Source organism: Peromyscus californicus, unplaced genomic scaffold (genome assembly GCF_007827085.1).
Source record: "Peromyscus californicus insignis strain IS unplaced genomic scaffold, ASM782708v3 Scaffold_10__1_contigs__length_136768540, whole genome shotgun sequence".
In the NCBI taxonomy this organism is placed as follows: Eukaryota; Metazoa; Chordata; class Mammalia; order Rodentia; family Cricetidae; genus Peromyscus; species Peromyscus californicus.
Genome location: NW_026294391.1, coordinates 8346260 through 8367979, shown reverse-complemented (window position 1 = coordinate 8367979; position 21720 = coordinate 8346260). Strand labels below are relative to the sequence as shown.

General features: G+C 41.2%; 1 protein-coding gene across 1 annotated transcript in view; it reads right to left on the bottom strand.

Moving 5' to 3' along the window:
* The window catches only part of Med14 (mediator complex subunit 14), a 97111-nt gene that overhangs the window by 16594 nt on the left and 58797 nt on the right, over nucleotides 1-21720 (bottom strand). Inside the window, 8 exon segments of the mRNA XM_052739231.1 lie at nucleotides 1322-1433; nucleotides 4986-5123; nucleotides 9876-10145; nucleotides 10429-10581; nucleotides 12014-12105; nucleotides 13349-13495; nucleotides 13581-13741; nucleotides 20136-20212. Of these exon segments, the coding sequence (XP_052595191.1) occupies nucleotides 1322-1433; nucleotides 4986-5123; nucleotides 9876-10145; nucleotides 10429-10581; nucleotides 12014-12105; nucleotides 13349-13495; nucleotides 13581-13741; nucleotides 20136-20212 (1150 nt within the window).

Here is a 21720-nt window from a genome sequence, read left to right as displayed (position 1 = left end):
TTACTAAAAAATTCAGGGTTTGGGGACACCGCTTATTGGTAAAGCATTTGTCTAGCCTGTGTGAGGCCTTGGGTTCCATCCTTATATCATAGACACACATACACAATCTAGCTAGTAAGCTGAGCATCCTCGAATGATAAGAACATCCTTTAGTGGACTAATCTATGAAATCAAAGGCTTTTATCATACATATTTTTAAAATTATTTTTCTTCTTCTTGTACCAAGAATTGAACCCAGGGCGCCGGAGATGCTATGCAAGCACTCGGTCACTGAACTATGGTTTAACCCTTTCTATATTTTTCTGCTTGTGAGGTCTTGAAATTTTTGATGCCATTGTCTCAGCCTCCCAAGTAGCTGAGATTCCGGGCTTACACCACCAGGCCTGGCAAATTATCTCCTTTCTTATATTTTACATGCAATATTATACAATATATCTTTTATGATAAAAGTTTTCACTTTTCGTTACATTAATTGAACTATGGGACATGGAAGGGAAGAGGTTTTTTTTTCCCTCAAGAAATCTGATACCTGTGTCAGTTGCTAGATGGTAAGTGAGAGAAAGGCAAGAGCTGGTACCCCTCCCTGCTGAAACTCAGGCTTACGAGCTTCTAGAAAATCAGTCAGTCAAAAGTCAAACTTAGGCATGCTACCCCCATTTATAGTGCACAGGACAGCCCCGCAAAGGCATTCTGTCAGGACAAAGAAGGTGGGAAGTACCTGGCTCCAGGAACTGGAGAACACACCACTGTCCCATCTCCTAAAGCGTGGCACAAAGGAGTCAGGTGGTGTACCCCTGTAACACTAGCACTAGGGAGAAGGTGGCAGAAGGATCATCATCTCAAGACTAACTTTGGCTACATGCTGAGTTGGAAGGCCAACCTGGGCAACATTAGACCCTGTCTCAAAAAACAAAACAAAACAAAAAGAGAGTGAAAAGGTGCAGCCATGGATACCACATAAGCTGATATGGCTTTGTTCCAGTTTGTTCATTTACTTCAGAAGATAGGTAGTGGGTAAAATTTGGTTGGCCCCAGACCTCCAACTGCCAACACCTCTAATATAGACCAGGAGATCAGCAGCAAACCTGGGAGTGGTGCCACGAGTCTGGCTCTGGGTACTTGAAACAAGTCTTATAAAGTGCTCCTAAAGCACCGCAAGTATGAAATTCCCAACACTACTCCAGTGAAAGCAGGCAATTATCTAACCAGAGACAGAAAACAATCCACCTGAAGCCCGAGGCACCCGTGCAGTGCTTCTTCTCAGGTATGTGTGTTTTGGATCCGAGAGGTGAACAGGACAAGAGAGTAAGTCATGTCTTACCTGGAGACTGTGTGTGGATCATAGAGGGGGACTGATTAACTGCATTGTGATAGGATGCAGGGGGTGAAGTAAGAGGGTAAGCGCCTGAAGTTCCTGGCTGCTTTGGAAAGGGCTGAAAAAAAGAAGAGTTAATGTTAGCATGCTGCTCAACCACAGAGAGTCTAAGTGTGGCTTTCTGGCGTTCCACCGACACCAGCATTTGCCACTTCAGGGAATGGCAAACAAACAGGAACCATTTAGACATGGAACTGTTCATCTCAATCAGCCTAAATATGAGGTCTGGAAGAATGCTGACTTGCAAGAGTTTGAAGAACAGTAAAACCCTCATTTTTCACCTGCTTCTGTCCCTCACAGCATACTTTGCTCATTTTATCTGTCACAGCTTTATCTGAGTCCTTTATGTTAACATCTGTGACATCATGGTGAATATTTTAATTCCCGTTAATTTACCCTTTACCTTCTTCTGTAGCAGCAGATAAATAGTGGTGCATGTAGCTAGTGATATAGCTTCCATGGCAGCACACTTCTTCCTGCTCCAATCTCCAGCAACACACAGACACCAACACATGTGAGCACGCATACACACAAGAGTGCTGTATCTTATATTTGGTAAAGTTTAGACCTTCCTACTCTGTTTTATGAAACTGAGGAATTGATCACATATAGTAAAATACAGAAACATTTTAATTACTTCAAAAGCTTCCTAGTGACTCACTTTCTGAATCACTCTGTGCTTGGACCTTTACACCTCCACAAGGCTTTTCCACTCCTCATTAAGGAAAGCACGCTGTACCCTGTCACCTTGACTGCATACATGGAATTACCATAAGGCCCTGCTTTGATTGAGATCATCTCTCCCATAAGAACTTTCATCTCACAGCATGAACGAACCTCTAAGTCTGTATGGGCATACACCACATGCAGATTTTGGTGCTTTCAGAGCCTTTTGGTATAAAAGTAATCAATCCTATTGCCAGAGATTCAAGATAGCTTAGTTTTGTTAGAGGTAGGAAAGTGCACAACAGTATGTTAAACATTGGACCATTCTGATTGTCTTTAAGCACTGTCCCCAGAAAAGTGAAAGGAAAGGGCAAAAATTAAAAAATCACAAATGCACAAGTTGATGAATGTTTAAAAAGGTTAACTAGTCAGAAGTGGTGGCACTGAGGAGGCAGAAGCCGAGGCAGGTGGCTTTCTAGAATTTTAAAGACAGATTGGTCTACACATGACTTCCAGACCAGCCAGAGCTATTTAGGAAGACCCTGTCTCAAAAACTAAAGTCAATAAATAAATTACAGAGCAACAACCAGCATACCAGTCTTTCCAAGTCTTTAGTGCCTCCTCATAGATCTGCACCTCTTCTGACTTCCATCACTCCAACTCAGTCTTCTTTTTGCATTTCATATAAATACTGAAGATACCAAGACTGATAGTCTGAGTTCAATTCCCAGGACCCACATGGTGAAAGGAAGTTGTCCTCTGACCTTCACATGAGCTATCACACTTAGAAGCACTCAAGATAAATAAGTAGGAAAAAAAGTTTAAGGCTGGGTGGCGCACGCCTTTAATCCCAGCACTTGGAAGACACAGGCAGGCAGATCTCTGTGAGTTTGAGGCCAGCCTAGTCTACATAGGGAGACCAGGACTGTCAAGACTAACTAGTAAGATCCTGCCTCAAAGCTTTTTCCCCCAAGAATTCTGAGTGGCACTGTCAGGTATTTGATTTAGAAATAAGCAACACCAACAATAAAAAGCAAAGAATTCCTAGAGTTTTTTGCAAGTGATAAATTGTTCTAATGTTCCAACACGCTAACTTTTCCTTAATCTACCCACATCTAATCCTTTTGCCCTAGCCTCTGATTATTCTCCCAGCTGGAAATCTCATATTCAGTATGAAATGTTACAGGTACATAGAACTCTCAGCAAAACAGAATGCTTAATAAACTACTATGTCACATGATTTTTCAGTGACCAAAACAATCCTTGGAGAAGCAGCCAATGAATGATTTATTTAGGATGAAGTAATAATAATAGATCACATCTCCATCAACTGTCAGTATGACAATATTTCTGCTATAGCTGTGGCCAACATCCAGCCCATCTTAGTCACTTCTTTCCGATGATAACTCTTTGCCCAGTATCAAGTCCAAGAAAGATCTACAAAGTAACAAAAGGGACCCACAATAAATACTACTACTACTAAGTACTCCTGAGGCATCTGTTGGGCAAGGTCCTCCTCCATAGTGGTGGCACAGCATCTTCATCTCAGTCAACATCTGTCACAGCCCCACTCTGGCTACAGAGGCATTCATATGAGGTTTCATTGGGCTGCCCTGTATTTTTAAGAAGGTCAGGAAGAGAACCAAATCCAGAGGAGGAAGGAAATCTGAAAAGCTGGCAGGACAAACTCCTGGTATAAGAGTCTAGTATTCTTTGAAAGACACAAGCACCAGCAAGCTGCACTTACTAAGCATAAGTAGCCAGGCCAGAAGCCGGGCCACCCAAGGGCATTTATAGTACACTGCTGTTTTTGAAAATATTCTGGGTGAGAAGCCTCAAGGTACTGTATAAAAACTGCCTGTGAAGGATGTGCCTCCTAACATTTCATGTACATAAAACAGTACTTCATGTAGTCTGTGTGTTCACATACAACTACAATCAGAGTTGCTCAAAAGCCCCCAGTCGCTTTGTCTGTGCTCTGACACATGGGCACTAGCCTCTTCCAGGCTAGTGAATCACACGGTACTGGTTTAGGAGTGGCTGCTGGTCTGTTATCTTACTTTGTGAGATGGAGTCTTTCACTGAACGTGGAGCTCACTTAGTCAACGTGACTAGTTAGTCAGCAAGCTGCAGGGATCCTTCTGTCTCCATCTCCCCTAAGCTGAGATGAAGCCTGTTTAGTGCCACATCTGGCTTTTTAACATGGCTTCTGGGCATCCAAACTGAAATCCTCATGCTTGTATAGCAAGCACTTTAATCCCAGCACCTTTAATCCCAGCACTCAGGACAGAGGCAGGCAGATCTTTGTGAGTTCGAGGACAGCCTGGACTACAAAATGAGTTCCAGGACAACCAGGGCTATACACAGAAACCCTGTCTCAAAAAAAAAAAAAAAAAAAAAAAAAAAAAAACTAAGTAAAATAAGTATACTCTGACTACCTTCTATTTCAAGAGAGTCAGAGTGAGAACAAAGTGAGAACATTGAGCTTCAGGGCTGCTCAATGTCCAGGCATGGGAAATAGTCAAAACAGAGAGCTGAAATCTTTGGGGATGTGATTGTATGGCTTGGCGAAGCTGTCTGTGAAAGAGCCCATGAAATGCTACTCGGGTTCTGCAGAGGCCTTAGTGAACATCAGCAGACCTAAAACAGCCATCGTTCAGGAAACAGTGAGGTTGGTCCACAGCAGGTTACCTCGGATCCAGCATTTAGACTCTCATTGCTTTAAGGACATGTGTGATCTGCGCACCTGAGGTCAGTGCCTTTTCCATTACTGCTCATTTCCTATAACTGGAGGTCTCGTCTCGTCACTTATTTTTTTTCATAATAACCTCCTGGGCTTCTTGGGCCTTACAAAGACTTCCTGCTTTTCAACAAAGAAATGCTAACAGCTGTAGAAGCTGTGGAGTTCCACAGATGGGACAGTGGAATTTGAAGGAGACATTACCTGTTGCTGAGGTGGCTGGAGCTGTGATATTAAAGAGTCCATCATATCACCTCCTATAGGAGAAGGGGGGTTATCATCCTCATTTACAGATCTTCTCCGAGCATCCTGATTGCTGTCAACAAACATGTTCAGGAACGTCTATAGATATAAATGGACAAAATTAGTAAAAACATTTTTTTTTTTTTTTTTTTTTGGTTTTTCGAGACAGGGTTTCTCTGTGTAGCTTTGCGCCTTTCCTGGAACTCACTTGGTAGCCCAGGCTGGCCTCGAACTCACAGAGATCCGCCTGGCTCTGCCTCCCGAGTGCTGGGATTAAAGGCGTGCGCCACCACCGCCCGGCGAGTAAAAACATTTTAAAAGGATTTTTTTTACATGTATTCATTTGTGTGTGTGCCTGTGTGTGTGTGCCACGGCATTTCTGTGGTGGGCAAAAAACATCTTGCCAGAGTCAGTTCTTTCCAGCAAATGCCTTTACCTGCTGAGCCATCTTGCCAACCTAAGTAAAACATGTTTGATCATGGAGAATATTGTAACAGTAACATATTATGTATATCCCTGAAAACAATATAAGGACAATCTAAAGAGATACCACAAATTTTGGACAAAGAGATGAAATTAATGAAAGCTGTTAATAACAAAAAACAGTTAAGTAATAGCCAGGTGGCGATGGTGCACTCCTTTAATCCCAGCACTCAGGAGGCAGAGGCAGGCGGATCTCTGAGTTTGAGGCCAGCCTGGTCTACATAGCAAGTTCCAGGACAGCCAGGGATACACAGAGAAACCCTGTCTCAAAACAAACAAACAAACCAACAAAAAAACCTAAGTAAAATAAGTATACTCTGAGACGTGGCATTCTCAGATTCAAAAATACAAACCATATTAAGCAGGCATATAATTTCCCATTACTAAAAGGTTTCTTTGTCTTTTCTTCTCCTTTTTTGGGAGGAGGGGGGTTTGAGACAGGATCTCACTATATAGTCCTGGCTGACCTGGAACTCACTATGTATGTAGACCAGACTGGCCGTTGAACACAGAGCTCTACCTCCATGTGTTGGAATTCAAAGTGTGTGCAGCCATGCCTGGCACAAGGCCTCACCTTTGTTTGTTTGTTTGTTTGATTTGGTTTTGGTTTGGAGTTAGGACTTCTCTGATTAACAGCCCTGGCTGTCCTGGAACTCGCTCTGTAGACCAGACTGGCTTCCAACTCACAGATCCACCTGCCTCTGCCTCCCGAGTGCCGGGATTAAAGGCATGCACCACTACCACCTGGCAAGGTCTTACTTCTTAATCTAGAAAATATGACTGAAAAACTGAGTGGGAATTAAGTGTATTGTCTTAGCATGGTGGCACATGCCTGTAATCAAGACAATACGAGGCAGGAATAGGAGGAGTACTGGGTTAGAATCCTAGCCAGGACCACATAACAAGACTTAAAAAAAAAAAAAGAGGTCTGGAGAGATGGCTCAGTGGTTAAGAGCACTGGCTGCTCTTCCAAAGGTCCTGAGTTCAATTCCCAGCAACCACATGGTGGCTCACAACCATCTGTAATGAGATCTGGTGCCCTCTTCTGGCCTGCAGAGATACATGCAAACAGAACACTGTATACATAATAAATAAACAAATCTTAAAAAAAAAAAAAAAAAAAAAAAAAGAGAAAAGAAAACGGTGGAAGACCTAGACCAGGGAGATGGTGTACTTGGTAAAGTACCTGCTATACAAGCATGAGGATTTCAGTTTGGATGCCCAGAAGCCATGTTAAAAAGCCAGATGTGGCACTAAACAGGCTTCATCTCAGCTTAGGGGAGATGGAGACAGAAGGATCCCTGCAGCTTGCTGACTAACTAGTCACGTTGACTAAGTGAGCTCCACGTTCAGTGAAAGACTCCATCTCACAAAGTAAGATAACAAACTAACAGCCAGCATGGTGCCACATGCCTTTAATCCCAGCCAGGGCTACACAGAGAAACCCCGCCCTGAACAAACAAACAAACAAACAACAAAAAGTAAGATACAGAATGAAAACAGCTGACATTAACCTCTGGACTACACACGCACATGCATTCCTACAAAATAAACATGCACATCCCCCTGCTGCCTCCCCTCACAAAAGTAACTTCTGGCGTTTTAAGTTGCATGATTTTAATCTTAAAGTGTCTGAAGTGAGACAGCCTTTTAAAATAAGGTACGTCATCAAGAACTTAAGCAAGGCTACTAGAGTTTGTCTCAAGCAATGTCTTCTTTGCTGTGTGTCTCTCAGTGTATGTTTGTGTCTACATGCAGGTAGACGTCCAGAGGGGTACTGGGTGTCTTCCTCTTATTTTAGATAGGGTATCTCACTGACTCAGAAGTTCTCCATTTAGGCTAGGCTGGCCGGCCAGTAGATTCCAGTCTTGTCTCCACTCAACAACGGAGTTACAGTTACATGCAGCCATGCCTGGCTTGTTCTTTTTTTATATGGGCGCCAGGAATTTAAACTCAGATTTTCTTTCTTTGATAACAAGTGTTCTTATCCACTGAGCCGCACCCCCAGTTCCTGAGTCTCCTTTTAATACCCTTTCCCGATCTTCAAATAAGCTTATCATAATGTTATCAGAACAAAGTCTTTCAAAGAGATTTTGAAATTTCACTAAAATTACTGAGAGACAAAAAGAATGAGAAAAGAAGAAAAGTCGTGATGCACTCTAGAAGATGGTAAAGCCGATGGCTGAACCACCTGATGAGAAGAGTCATCTCCTAAGCAAGCCATGGGGAAAGCCAAGAAGCAAAGCTATCTCCATCTAGATTCTCAAGACACTTTGGAAGTAGCAGTGCCAGATACTTGGGCAGTTAAGAGCACAGGCTGCTCTTCCAGAGGACTCCGGTTCAATCCCAAGTACCCACATGGCAGCTCACAACCATCTGTAACTCCAGTTCCAGGGGATGCGGGCACACAAGTGGAGCACAGACATACATGCAGACCAACATTCATCCATATTAAACAAACTAAAAACTAACAAAAAGAGAAATTCTCCATTACTCTCACCAGAGCTCTGTACATCAGTGCATCACCATCTACTGAAGGAGAAGCCTGGGTGGGTGGGGGGACTTCAGAATCAATGCAGAAAAAGGAGACTATATTTAAACTGGGTACTAAAGACCACATATTTCAAGTAGAGGAGGCTTTTTTCCCCCTCTCTTTTGACCTCCTGCAATCGGGGAATCAGATGTATAGCATCTCACTGTGTCCCAACAAAAAGATCTAAAACTACTGACTTTGGGAGCATGGCCAAGCAGATTCTCCTGTGATGAACAGCAGAGTCTCCAAAGCTTACATTTAACTAAGAAAAGACAGTTAAGAATGACTTAATAATGAAGAAAGACATCAACAGGAAAGAGAGTCAAGTTCTAAAAAAGCAAGAAGCGGATTTCATGTGGGAAGATGAGAGGGAGGAGAAAGTGGTAGTATATCATAAGAGAATGTGCTACAGGGCTGGGGAGATGGCTCAGGAGACAAGTGTTTAAACGCCAGCACTGAGGTAAAACCCACAGTGGCAACCCGCACTTGTAACCTAGCACTCTGGGTAGAGAGGAAAAATAACAACACAAGGGGACTGAACAACAGCACAACATCACTGAGGCCTACCTTAACTGGCTCCAGGTTTGGTGACATGCCTTACTTTCTTGAGAAAGTAAGTGATAAAGGCAGACACTGGCACTGACCTCTGGCCTCCAGACAAGCACAACCACATTACACCACACACACAAAATAAAATAGAGGCCCAAGTCTATGATGTAGAAGATCAGAGTTATCAGGAACATCTAACAGAAAATAAGGAAGAATCAAGCATCATGCAAAGAACTTTCCCAGAGCAAATGGATGTGTGCTTTCAGATGGCAAGAGCCAACTTGGTAACAAAGGTTCAGGGCAGTCACGATGCAAGGTAGGCAACAAGGAAACTGGTCTTCAAAGGTTTTGTAAAGATGACGCTAGCCTAGAGTTCTGTACTTTGGCACTCTCAATTAGATGAGAGTAAACTAAAAACTCAGACACACAGGGCCTCAGACACCCTCCATGGTCAGCTACCACAGCAGATCTACCACCATAACAGTGAAGTAAGAAAGACAAGGGGGCTGCAATGGCTAATCTGGAATGTCAGCTGGAGGAACCTAGAGGCACATAGAAGACAAACTTCTAAGTGAGCCTATGTGGCTGGTTCCAGAGAGGTTTAACTGAGTTGGGATAACCCATCCTGAATGTGGGCTGCATCTTATCATGGGCTTGAGGTCTGAAGTGCTGAACTGAATAAGAGATAGCAAGTGTAACGAACGCCTACCTTCAATTTGCTCTGCTTCCTGACTGTGCGTGCTCTATAAAAATGCACCCCAGGCTCCTGCTGCCATGCCTTCCCTCCCATAAGCCACACCAACCCTCCATCCTTGCTTTGACTAGGGTTTGTCTGTTTGTTTGCATGTATATGTGTATGTGTGGGAACACACGTGTGCATGCATGTGTAGGCCCAAAGCAGACATCAAGTATCTTCATAGCAACAAGAATACTAAAAGAACTACCCAATCAAAATTGCTACGTAACCATATTGCAAAACCAGGAGAAAGGCAAATGCATTTATGTATACAGTAGGAGCAGCTTCAAGGAAGGAAGTACATAAAAGCAAATTTCCATAGTAAATCCTCCTTTTTCAGGGTGATTGCTTACTTAGAGAATGAGGAAACAAGGGGCCTCCTAACATTTCATGTACATAGAACAGTACTTCATGCAAAGTCTACATCCTCCAGAAGGAAGTTGCAGAGAAGATACAGCAACTCTACTACTTATTAAATTCTAATGGGACAGCACCGTCTTCAAGATTATGTTTATTTATTCTCTCATTCCGTGACACCGAAGTTTATTACCTTTAATCCTGGTGCAGGATAGAAGCCTTCAACTAACTTGCTGTTATCAAAAAGACTATAGGCCCCATCCCGTATTGCCACAACACCTCGACTACGGCAGTATATGTCAATGCAGTACATGTTCCTGAAGGCCAGTCTGATGTGGGTGGATGACTGTGGGAGAATGGAGAAACACTGGTAGGCAGTGTTAGTTCTCTGAGTCAAGCCCAACATTGGCACAGTAGGGAGTTTGTTGATGGCATTTAATGGTGCTTGAGTATCAAATAACACCTAGAAGAAACAAATACAGAGAGGTCATCCAGTTGCCATGCAACTACTAAAAACCTAGAGTTTTTGATGTATCACTGTCACAAATGAGCATTCTGGCACATTCTATAAAACTTTCTCTTGAAGTTTAATCAAATTAAGTTCTCAAGGCAGTGTTCAAATCATTTAAGACAAAGGCATCCATCTTAGTCATCAAAGACAAATGCAGATGATCTTTTGAGGAATTTTGCATGACACATTACCACAAATAGGTCTTATTTTTAGACAGAGCAGTGAACTTAATTACCTGTAACAACTGAACCACATTTGGTGTTTTGTTGAACATTTCCTGAAGTTGATGGAGAATGGTATTGTGACAGTTACTGCAACCTGAGTTTGGGCCAACTGTTCCCAACGAAATATGAAATTTCTGATGAATGGAATTCCACTGGATACTAATCTAAATCAGAGAGAGCACATGTTTAAAAAAACTGCAAAGTAACAGATTTGAGATGAAGAACAAAATGTTAAAAGTTGCCAAACATCTAAATGAGATCTTTTGTGAAAATGAGTGGTAAAATTTGGACCCAAACTCCACATGTGCAGCTAATACAGGTCAGTACAGCCCCTGGGCACGTGTATCAGCTCCCTTTACTATATAACTAGGAAAAAAATCATTAAGCTTTGGTAATTCTCACTAGTGCTCCTCAGTTGTTTCTTTTTCTCTTCAACTGCAGACTCTTATTCTCGGTGCTACAAAGTAAGAAGTACTGTCATAAAAGAGAAGGAAGATACCTCAAACAAAGGTTCATTCAATTACTACATTTTAAAACACAAGGAATTTCTGGTATTACTAGATGCAGAAGTATCTACAGAGAAACAAGTTGATTTTTTTTTAAGATTTATTATTTATGGGCTGGAGAGATGGCTCAACAGTTAAGAGCACTGGCTGTTCTTCCAGAGGTCCTGAGTTCAATTACCAGCAACCACATGGTGGCTCACAACAATCTGTAATGAGATCTGGTGCCCTCTTCTGGCAAGCAGGCAGAACACTGTGCACATAATAAATAAATAAATAAATCTTTAAAAAACTTATTATTTATATATTTATTTAATGTCTTTGAGTGTTCTCCTACAAGTCTTTGTGTGTGCCATGTGTGTGGCTGGTGCCCAAGGAAGCCAGAAGAGGGGACGAGGTCCCCTGGACCTGGATTTACAGATGGTTGTAACCTGCCATGTGGGTGCTGGGAACCAAAGTAGGATCAGCTATGAGAGCAGTATAGGTTCTCAATCACTGAGTTCTCTCTTTAGCCCCCAACTGATTTGACTTTTAAGGAAAAGAAATAAGTAAGTATAGATTACAGGGAGTACATTTAGGGTTAAGATAGGAGCAAAGAACGACTACATTCATACAAGTCAAAACAAAGCTATATTGTATTTCTCACAGCCACTCATAAATACTCTTCCTAACAGTAATCAGTCAGGAAACCCAACTGATTTGAAATCAGTGAAGGAAAAAATACTATCAAAGGTGCTTATTTTAAAATCAAGATCATATATATTCTAAAGATATGATTTATTTCCTCAATTTCAAAGGATTAAGCATTATATCATAATTTTATTTCATTTAAAATTTACTATTTTGGATCTATGGTTTGACTTGAGCCCTTTTTTAAGGTAGTTTTCTTTCCTTTCTTTTTTTTTGTGTCTTGAGGCACAGTCTCAATCTGTAGCCTAGGGAAGTCTTGAATACAAGATCGCCCTGCCCCAGCCTCCAGAGTGCCTGCGTAAAGGCATGTACCACCATACCTGGTAGCTTTCATTTGTTTTAAGTTCTCAATTATTAAAGATACCTAAGAAAGGAACCTCCATGTTTGAATCCATAGACTTACTGAGCTTCCTTTGGTGGTTCCATAACACAAGATAAGTTTCCGATAATTATAAACACGAACTTCTGAGAAAATATTCAGATGAGCAGGTATGTCTATGCAGAAACAAACCAAAAAAAGCATTAGTAGTACATGTAAAATTTGAAAAAGCAGGCTTGAAAAAGAGGGCATTTGGCATATTATATGCCTAGCTTTGTTGAGCTAAGATCTCCTTTAGACTAGACTTTGCCTCCAATTCTCTATGTAGCTAAGGGTGACAAGGTGCTCCTGCTCCTCCTGACTTTACCTATTGAGTGTTGTGATTACAGGCACACATCATCAGGCCTGCTGTAATTCTTCTGTAAAAGGCATACATTGAAAACATGAAAGGCCAGGACAGAGAAGTTAAGAAAGACACTGAAAAAGTCTAGCATAGTGGCCAGTATAGCATAGCACCTTTTCTGCCCTGGCCTCCTGTGCAATTAATTGACACCAATAAAAGCTCTCTCACTTATTAGCTCTATGACTTTCAGTTTTTAAGACAGGTTTCTGTTATCTGTAAAGTAGGGGATACCTACTTCCTAAGTGACTGTACAATTTAAATATGTTCGTGTTAGAACACAGTTCAAGAATGGAGTCGTGTGAGAATTCTGAGTGCCCGTGAGAAAACTCCAAGAAAACAAGAGTCTTGTGACCTCAGTTTCTTTGGAAACAGAATTGTTCTTGGGATGTGTTTTGCGACCCTCCCAGGTGTAGCGGATAGGAGTGAGTTTACTTCAGATTATTTATTACAACTGCCCACTGTTATTTGCTTATAGGCCTCTATGGAAGAACGTTTTTGCCATGTGCGGCTTGTCCACTATGTGTGGATGGTCTTTATGATTGTATACTTTCCCCCCCCTGAAGCAGTGTCTCTCTACCATAGCCCTGCCTGTCCTGAAACTCACTATGTAGACCAGGCTGGCCATTCATCTTAACCCTCAAAGTATAAATTGTCTGGTGCTCTGAATAAAGTTGACTATTACATGAGACTTTTGTTTGCCTAATTTATTGGTTCCATTCTCCCAGGTCCCACGACCTCTAGTGTGAATTATTAGATCGCATATACACAGTAAGTGAGTACTATACCGTGGTAACACAGAAGTATATTACTCACAAGTCTGTTTATATGCCCAAATTTCTAGAAATAAAAGAAACTTAACAGTTATTTTGTCTGGAGAAAAGAAATTATATGCTGAGGTAAAGGAGACAATTTTTCTTTGATAAACTTTTGACTATTCTCTTTTTTAAACAATGTACAGGTTTGACTTTTGTTACAGAAAGAAGGTACTTTTAATTTCAAAGGAAGATTACACATACCTGGTAGAGAACGAGCAAATTCCAACACACATTCATATAATCTGGCAATGCTACTCCAGTCATTAAGAAACATTTCAACTACTTTTCTACCACCAACAGGTTCAGATAACAGATTTTCATACGTCAGGTAAACATGCCGGGATGGTCCTGTAGGATTCAAAAGAGAAGATTAATAGTAATCAACACCTTAAAATTCTGGAAATATGCAAAAACAGTATATGAAAGATCTCACCTTGCTCCCTGGTGGAAGTGCCATTAAGCGGACAATTTGCAAATACTAACTCTGCCACCCATGTGCGATTATTTCTACCTTGTAATCGGAAAGTGCAGTCAAGAAGCGAGCGGTCCAGGGCCTTTTGAGTCTGCTCCTTTACTCCCTTACAGGGAGGAATTCTGGTGATGAAAGAGAGCATATGAAATGTTCGTTACACACAAAGACAAAGAACAGTGTACAAAGTGACAGGATATGACATCATAGCTTCAGGTCCAACCCTGCTTCTAGATCCCTTCTATAAAGAAAGGAAGTCATTTCTAGTAAGTGATACTATTTAAGCCATATCCGTTCACATCAACCTATATTAGCACTCTTATTTTAACTTGTCCTCCTCAAGACAGGGTTTACCTGTATAGTCCTATATGTCCTGGAATTCGATCTGTAGCCCAGGCTGGCCTTGAACACAGATCCGCCTGTCTCTGCCTCCCAGGTGCTGGAATTAAAGGTGTGAGTACCGTCCGGCTCATTTTAACCTCTTAAAGTGAGGTTTGTCCTTGTTTACAATCTTGTTGCTTAAAAAGGGTTCTAATTCTAGAGAATGAAAATCTATCTACAACATCCTCAAGAAAAAGCTGAGAGGATCAAGATACTTGTAAATTTCCTTTTGAAGACAGGATGACACAGTACAAATAGTAAGGGCTCCGCAGTCAGGACATGTACTAATTCTAATAGTCAGAGTCAATTGAGTCTCAATTCTCCTACTATAAAATCAATAGAAGAATTTCCCTTATGGGTCACTGATTAAAAAGGGGGGATAAATACATATGTAGCTAATATGCATATGTTAATTCCCACTTGGAGCAAAAGCAAATCTTAATCATGGCCTTCAATTCCCTAACAAAATCTGGGTTAGATGCCCTTTGCATCTTCTTCCTTTGCAGAGTTGACCTTTGTGATAAAGCTTCATTTGTATTAACTCATTTAACATACATATTGTAAGATATGCAAAAGGAATGTAGTAGGTTTGGCATCTTAAAAACACCTACCTATCCATTTTCCTTCCATAGCTTTATAGACTATTATTCATTATACAACATTATGAGGTAATATATTTTAGCTGTTATTTCAGTATTAAATAACAAGGTGCTATATCTATATTAATTTTATAGTATCTCAACTCAAGAGTGGCTCTCAGATTTCAAAATTATTCATATCAAGGCAAAAACACTAAAATGTATGCAACAGGAAATACAGAAATTTGTTTCAGTTCTCTTATTCAAAATACCTAGACTAGGACTTCCAATTTGGGCAACATTGTTCTTTTTGACAGGGAATTCTTTGTTGTGGAGGGCTATCTTGGTCATAGGGGCCTCAACCTAGATGCCAGTAGCACCCCTGACCCCCATTTCTTAGTTAATGATAATGAGCGTTATGTTCCTTAAAAGGCAAAACTGCCTCACCTCCAAGTTGAAAACCACTGACCTATAATTGAAAAACATCAAGAGACAGACTTATTTTTAATTTTCCATATGCACAAAAACAATGTAGTATCACAATGTTCTCAACTAAAGCTTACATCACGGCTTCTCTTCAACAGTCAGCGTTTTGGCTTTGTTTTGTTTTTCTATATAGTCCAGGATGGCCTGGAACTTGAAACAATCCTCGTGCCTTAGCCATCTGAGTGTTGAAATTACTAGCGGGAACCAAAAAACCATCAGACAACGTACAGCTGTTAAAAGTTTTATAAAGCTAGCCAAGAAGAAAAAGATCAGAAAGATGAGGACAGGGGTGAGGCCCAGAGGGGCTGGCAGGCGAAGTGGGCCATTCTGCGGCAGTACTTTGTGCGCACGTGGCCCTTGGCAGTCATCTTTGCTGGCGTCCTGGATGTATAGTTTGGGCAACACCCTTCATACACCCTACTGGGGCCTCCAGGGCAGTCTGGGAAGTAGACTGCCAGCAGTGGATGGGCTTGGCCGGGCACCAGGCTCCTTGAGCTCTGGCTGCTCGGGGCTCTCAGAGGAGGCAGATGTATAGTAAATAGTCCCAGGAGAGGAGGGCCGGTGAGGAAGTAGGTGGGAGGAACCGGAAGGTCGTTGCAGGCCTGGAGGAGGAAAGTGGGGACCCTAAACCTGTAATAAACACTCATGAAAATCCGCTTCACCACCAAGAAAAATCTATGGGCCACACAGCTGAAAGAGGATAACCGGCTGAAGCACCACCCAGTACAGAATCTGTGTGAAAGGCTAGAACATTTTAACAAAACAATCAAATATGCATTCTTTCTAGCATCTGTGGAGATGCATAGGGCCAATTCCACATCTTTATGAAACTTTAGAATTTGGTGGAAAAATCAAGACACAAGCTATCTAGCTATCAATAGGCAACAGTGTAGGACAGGCTATTATTCCCTAGAGAGCATGACTCCTCTTGTAACAGATGGTAACCCATGTGTGTAATCCCAGCTACTGAAGAGGCTGAGGCACAGGAATCTCAAATTCAAGGCCAGCCTGAGCAACTGTAATTTACACAGAGTCTGTATCCACTTAAAAACAAATCTAGAAAGTTAACAGTGTATGTAGCATAGTGGTAGAGAAAGCACATTGAAAAAAAAGGTGTTCCACCCAAAATGTGTTACAAAAGTTGGGCTTGGTAACTTGCTCACAATGTCAGCACTGGGAGGCAATCCCTCCACTAGGGAGGTAGAGGCAAAGGATCAGGAGTTGAACTTGCTACTTAATTTCAAGACTAGTCTATGCTACACAAAACACTGTCAGAGGTGGGGTGGGGAGGCAAAAAGCCCAGAATGCATGGCACTGTTGAAAGGTAATTGTGAAACACACAAATGACCCAGGTGTGTGTGGCTTTTATGTTCCAAGTCTAGATAAACACTGATATGTCAATGTGTGGAAATATTTTATAGATTTATCTTCCACATATAGCTTTGGTAGATAGAGAGATTCTGCTTCATAGTAGCCTTTCTCCATGTTAAAAGTCATATTGTTTAAAAGCCACACAAGGACCCCATGTATAATCTGTTACGGTCAAATCCAGACAATCATAGTGGATGGGGTATTTTACCATGTGGAATTTGGATAAACCATTTCTGAAATATTTAACCCTACCAAAGGTTTCATACTAGTTTCTCATGTTCAACGGTTTATAATGGAGGGATACTGTTGGCACCCAATCAGAATGTAGTTACTGCTTTCAAACAATGAATTAGATGACACCTTTTAAAATTTACTTATTTTGTAAGTGTATGCACACACGTGCCATGGCGTATGTGTCAAGGTCAGAGGACAACTTGCACAAGTCAGTTCTCTCCCTCCACCATGTGGATCTTGGGGATTAAACTAAGGTAGACAAGCTTAGCAGCAGGTACCATTACCCCGAGCCATCTCTTGAATTTGGTCTAGCACCTTGTTGTTGAGAGCCTTATGCCATCTGGCATATCCCAGACTACTTCCTGTAAATTCCTCCCAGAAACCCCTTTGTATATAAATAAATGCATACTTAGCTTTTAATAGGTAAGAATGGAGGGACAGACACACGGGGAGGGGGGTTCTCTATCAAAGTGTGATGTGTCTTGGCATTAATACTAATGATGAGTGTTTAGTATACAAGTTGAGACTGAAACTGAGTGCATCATGCTTCAGATAGGTCATTCTATATCTATAGTAACCAGTTTCCTCTGGACTGTACATATTTAAAAACAAAAGCAACTGATTGCCTCGTTCCCTTTTTTGTTTGTTTATTTGGAAATTTAGGTATAGTGTTTACCTGGCATGGATTAATAGAACTACAGCACTACAGCTTTATGTTTAAAGAAAGTTCCACAAGCTGACTTCCACTTAATCCACAAGCTGACTTCCACTTAATCTATTCAACTTTATTTTGCTCAAATGTATAAGTAACTGTCAAAGTGATTCTTCTTGGGTATTGTCATAACAAATAGATTTCCCTTCAGTTAAGCTAAACTAAATTATCTTTTTATGTTATCTACACACACACATACATATGAATATCTATTTCTTTTCTTTTTTGAGACAGGGTCTCATGCGGCCCAGATGGAGTTTAGCAAAGATAACTTTTATTCTCAGCTCAGCACAGTGGTACAAATCGGTAATCCAAGCAATTGCAAGGTGGGAGAAGGAAGATCAGTTCAAGACCATCCTCAGCTACATAGCACGGTTGTGTCCACCTTGGGATATGAGAGTCTCTGGCGGGGGGAGGGAGAGAGGGAGGGGGGGAGGGGAGAGAGAGAGAGAGAGAGAGAGAGAGAGAGAGAGAGAGACAGAGAGAGAGAGAGACAGAGACAGAGACAGAGAGAGAATACACCACTTCTTTCCACTGTCTCATCCTAGTACATGCAGGGATTACAAGCATGCACCAGCCACATTCAACTTATTCATTAATCATGATGGTGCTTGTACCTATTTTGTGTACCGAGCAAATGAACTTTCCATTTGAAACAACAATAAAATGTTAGCCAAATATGATTCTAGTTTCTCAGGAGAATGAGGTTCAGCAGCACATTTAGAATTTTCTTTTTCTTATTTAAGATAGAAATAAAGCTGTAGCTCGGATGGTAGAAATCTTGTGCAGCATGCCTTAGGTTCAATCCCTGGTATCATGCACAACTCAGTTTTGCATACCTTTCTTTTTTTTTGCATATCTTTCACTACTATTTAATGACTTGGAAAATTGTATTTTAGATAATTATAGGAAAGGCATATTCTACCTGGGCAAAATGGTTCATGATGTCTATAATCCAAGGAATTGGGAAGTTTAGTGAGGAGGATCACCATGTTCAAGATGAGCCTGGGCTACAGAGTGAGAATCTGTCTTATACTATTGCCCTAAAAAGTAAAAAAGAAGCCGGGCGGTGGTGGCACATGCCTTTAATCCCAGCACTTGGGAGGCAGAGGCAGGTGGATCTCTGTGAGCTCGAGGCCAGCCTGGGCTACAGAGTGAGTTTCAGGAAAGGCGCAAAGCTACACAGAGAAACCCTGTCTCAAAAAAAAATGGTAAAAAAGAAGAAATTGCCAATGTTGGATAAATGATCTTCAACTTGAGTACTGAGGACTTGCCCGCCCTACTACTCATAGCTCAGCCATTCTTTGGGAAGTTCTAAAGCAGCCAATTCAGATGGACATTTCATCTTGAGTTTGAGAATATAAATGCAGACATATCTTCCTTTTACATTAGGTAGATTTTTTTTTATCAGATCCATCTGGTTAGAAAATGAAAGCACAGAACCTGCCTGCACATTTCCAAGTGAGAACTAAGGTAAGGATAAGACTCCTATCAATTCTAGTTCTCAACTACATCCCATGTCATTTTTAGATTTTAGTGCTAGATTTTTGGGACAGGCTCGACTTTGGTCATGTCAGTATGATTACATGAGTAGAGAAAATAAAACCAGATCCCTCCTAAAGGAACCTGATAAAACTATTACTGTAAAACACACAAGAATAAAGAACCAGAGGCTGGGCTGAAGAGAGACAGTTCAGCAGTTTTTACTCTTCCATAGAGCCAAAGTTCAATTCCCAGGATCTACATGGCAATTCACAACCGCCTATAAGTCCAGTTCCAGAGGAACTCAATCTCTTCTTCTGTCCTTCAAGGGCACTGAACACACAGTGCACAGATATCCATGCAGATGAAATAACCATATATACAAAAAATTTTAAATAATATAAGCACCAAAGAAAACACTCCATGAACAAAGAAGATTAACCTTATCTGAAAACTTTCAAAAACTTAAAAGTGTCATTTAAATAGCTATTCACTGGGTGATGTTTCTCTAGTATTGAACAACCTCAGAAATTAGGCTAAAGTCCTCTAGGGCACATGTTTTTGTTCTTGAGATGAGCATCTCACTACGATGTGCATACTGGTCTTGATTCTCTGGGCTCAGCCTCTTGAGTAACTGAGGGTATAGCAATGTGCTCCAGCTTCCAGTTTCTGTGTTTTCTTAGTGACATCAGGCTGAGTCCTACATTGCTGACAAACACAAGACTCTATGTGCTCTAACCCCTCCAGCTTACACCTCCGTGTTCATCTCTCCTTATCTCCTGCCTCACTGAACATTCAGGTCCAGCATGCTGAGCCTTGTCTTACTTACTTCCAAGCATTCACATGAGCAATTCTTTCCTCTAGGCAGACCTCTACTCTAATTCCATATCCCTGTCCTCTGGCTAATTCTCCCCACTCTCAGTCTGAATACAACTGGTATTGTCTCAGGAATTTCCATCTCGACTTCCAAACTAGCCCACTTCTCCCTGCTATGTGAGTCCAAAGCATCCTGGGGGGCCTTACAAAACTCAAGCCTGAAAACCATTATGTTTGACAAATGGAAGAGATGCAGAGGAATGATGCCCTAAAGTGTAGATGGTGCTGGATTGCCACTCAACAGGCTGAAGAGCACCTCCTCTAGACCTTAGCCATTCTCCCTAGAAATCCATGCCATATACAGGTGTGAGCTCTGCTTTATGCTGTCTCACCCAGAGAACTGGTTCTTCGGTGTGGGCGCACTGTGGGGCAGCACGTTAGACACAGAACAGGGCTTACTTTAATAAGCGGATCGCATGGCTGAAGCCATCGCCTTCCACTTGCACTCCCTGATGTGCGATCTCCAGGTTGGACAACTGGAAAGAGAAAAGGCACAGTAGTATTAAACGGTTAATTTGACAAAATCAACCAGTTTTTTTCTGCACCTTAATCTATTTTCATCCCATCTGTTCTAATGTCAGTCCTTCTCAAAGTGACAATTTATCAGGCATGAGCACTGCTCTTATCATTAGACTTCTGTGGAAACTATAGTAAGGCAATTGCAAGGCAAAGGAGCATTGGACTCTAGCTTAAAGAAACTCTCCACAGTACACAAACCTTCAAAATGCAGGAGAGAACCCAATTTTTGCTACAAGCTAAAAGTAATCCAGAATCAGTTCAAGTGGTTCCAAATGAAGCAAATAAAAACTAAGATTGGTTTTATTTGTGATTCTACTGTTTGTTCAAAATGAAACTTAAGTCAGGCAAATGCAGTCTGAAACTCATGCAGTGGAGCTCCAAGACAGGAAGGCACGACAGAAGGTCCCCTGATCGAGCAAAGAAATGCTTAACCTCAGAAAACAAAGATAAGTCTTCTGTGATGGGACTTTTACATACACTGTTCCAACAATGATTTCAATGTTTGTCTAGCCCTACTTTGAGGACCAGGAAGAACGGAAGTTTAGAAAGCTAGCTAATGACCAAATAGATAGTAGAAGTTCGGACTCAAAAGGAAAGTGAGGAAGAGTTTTAAAAATGACTTGCTAGGAAGATTACATGTAGTTATTTACAGCACATTATTAATAGTGGGAAATTTGCTTGGGTTTGTTTTAACATATTTACCATTTTGAATGAGAGACTGTAGTTAAGTTTTTAAGAGCTTGACTAAATTCAATCAAAGACTGTAGGAAGTTCCCATGTGTAAAACATGTATGGAACACAGAGGAAGAGGACAAAGACATCTGTGCACAAGCATCGGTCCCACATGCACCTGCAAACACTGTATTTCTGCAAGTTCTGGCACATGCACATAGAGGAGGACAGCAATGCATTACACTGCCTCAAAATCATGTATCTACTCTCTTCCCACCACCAAGTAATAACTGAGTGATTCTCCTATAATTAATTCAAATGAGAAGATCAAAGAGAGAAAGAACATACTAACTAAATTTGAAACATAGAGAGTGTTTCATATAATTTAGGAGCTGTGGCTAGTTGCCATCCTCTGCAAATCTCTTCTTTTGGAAATATAAAAAAACAAAGATTGAAAAACATGGAGCTTCAGGATGAAGAGATGGCTCAGCATTTAAGAGCACTGGCTGCTTTTCTGAAGGACACAGACTCAATTCCCAGCACCCAAATGGGCGCTAACAACTGTCTGTAACTCCAGTTCCAGGGGATCGAACATCCTCACACATATATACATGCAATCAAAACACCAATGCGCACATATACACATACACAAACTAATAATAATAATAAAAGAAAAAATGGAGGTTGCAACAGACACACTGGTATATGATTGTAATCCTAGCACAGGAAAGTAGAAGCAAAAACACAAGAAATTAAAGTCTATCTTAGCTACATAGCAAGTTCAAGGCCAGCC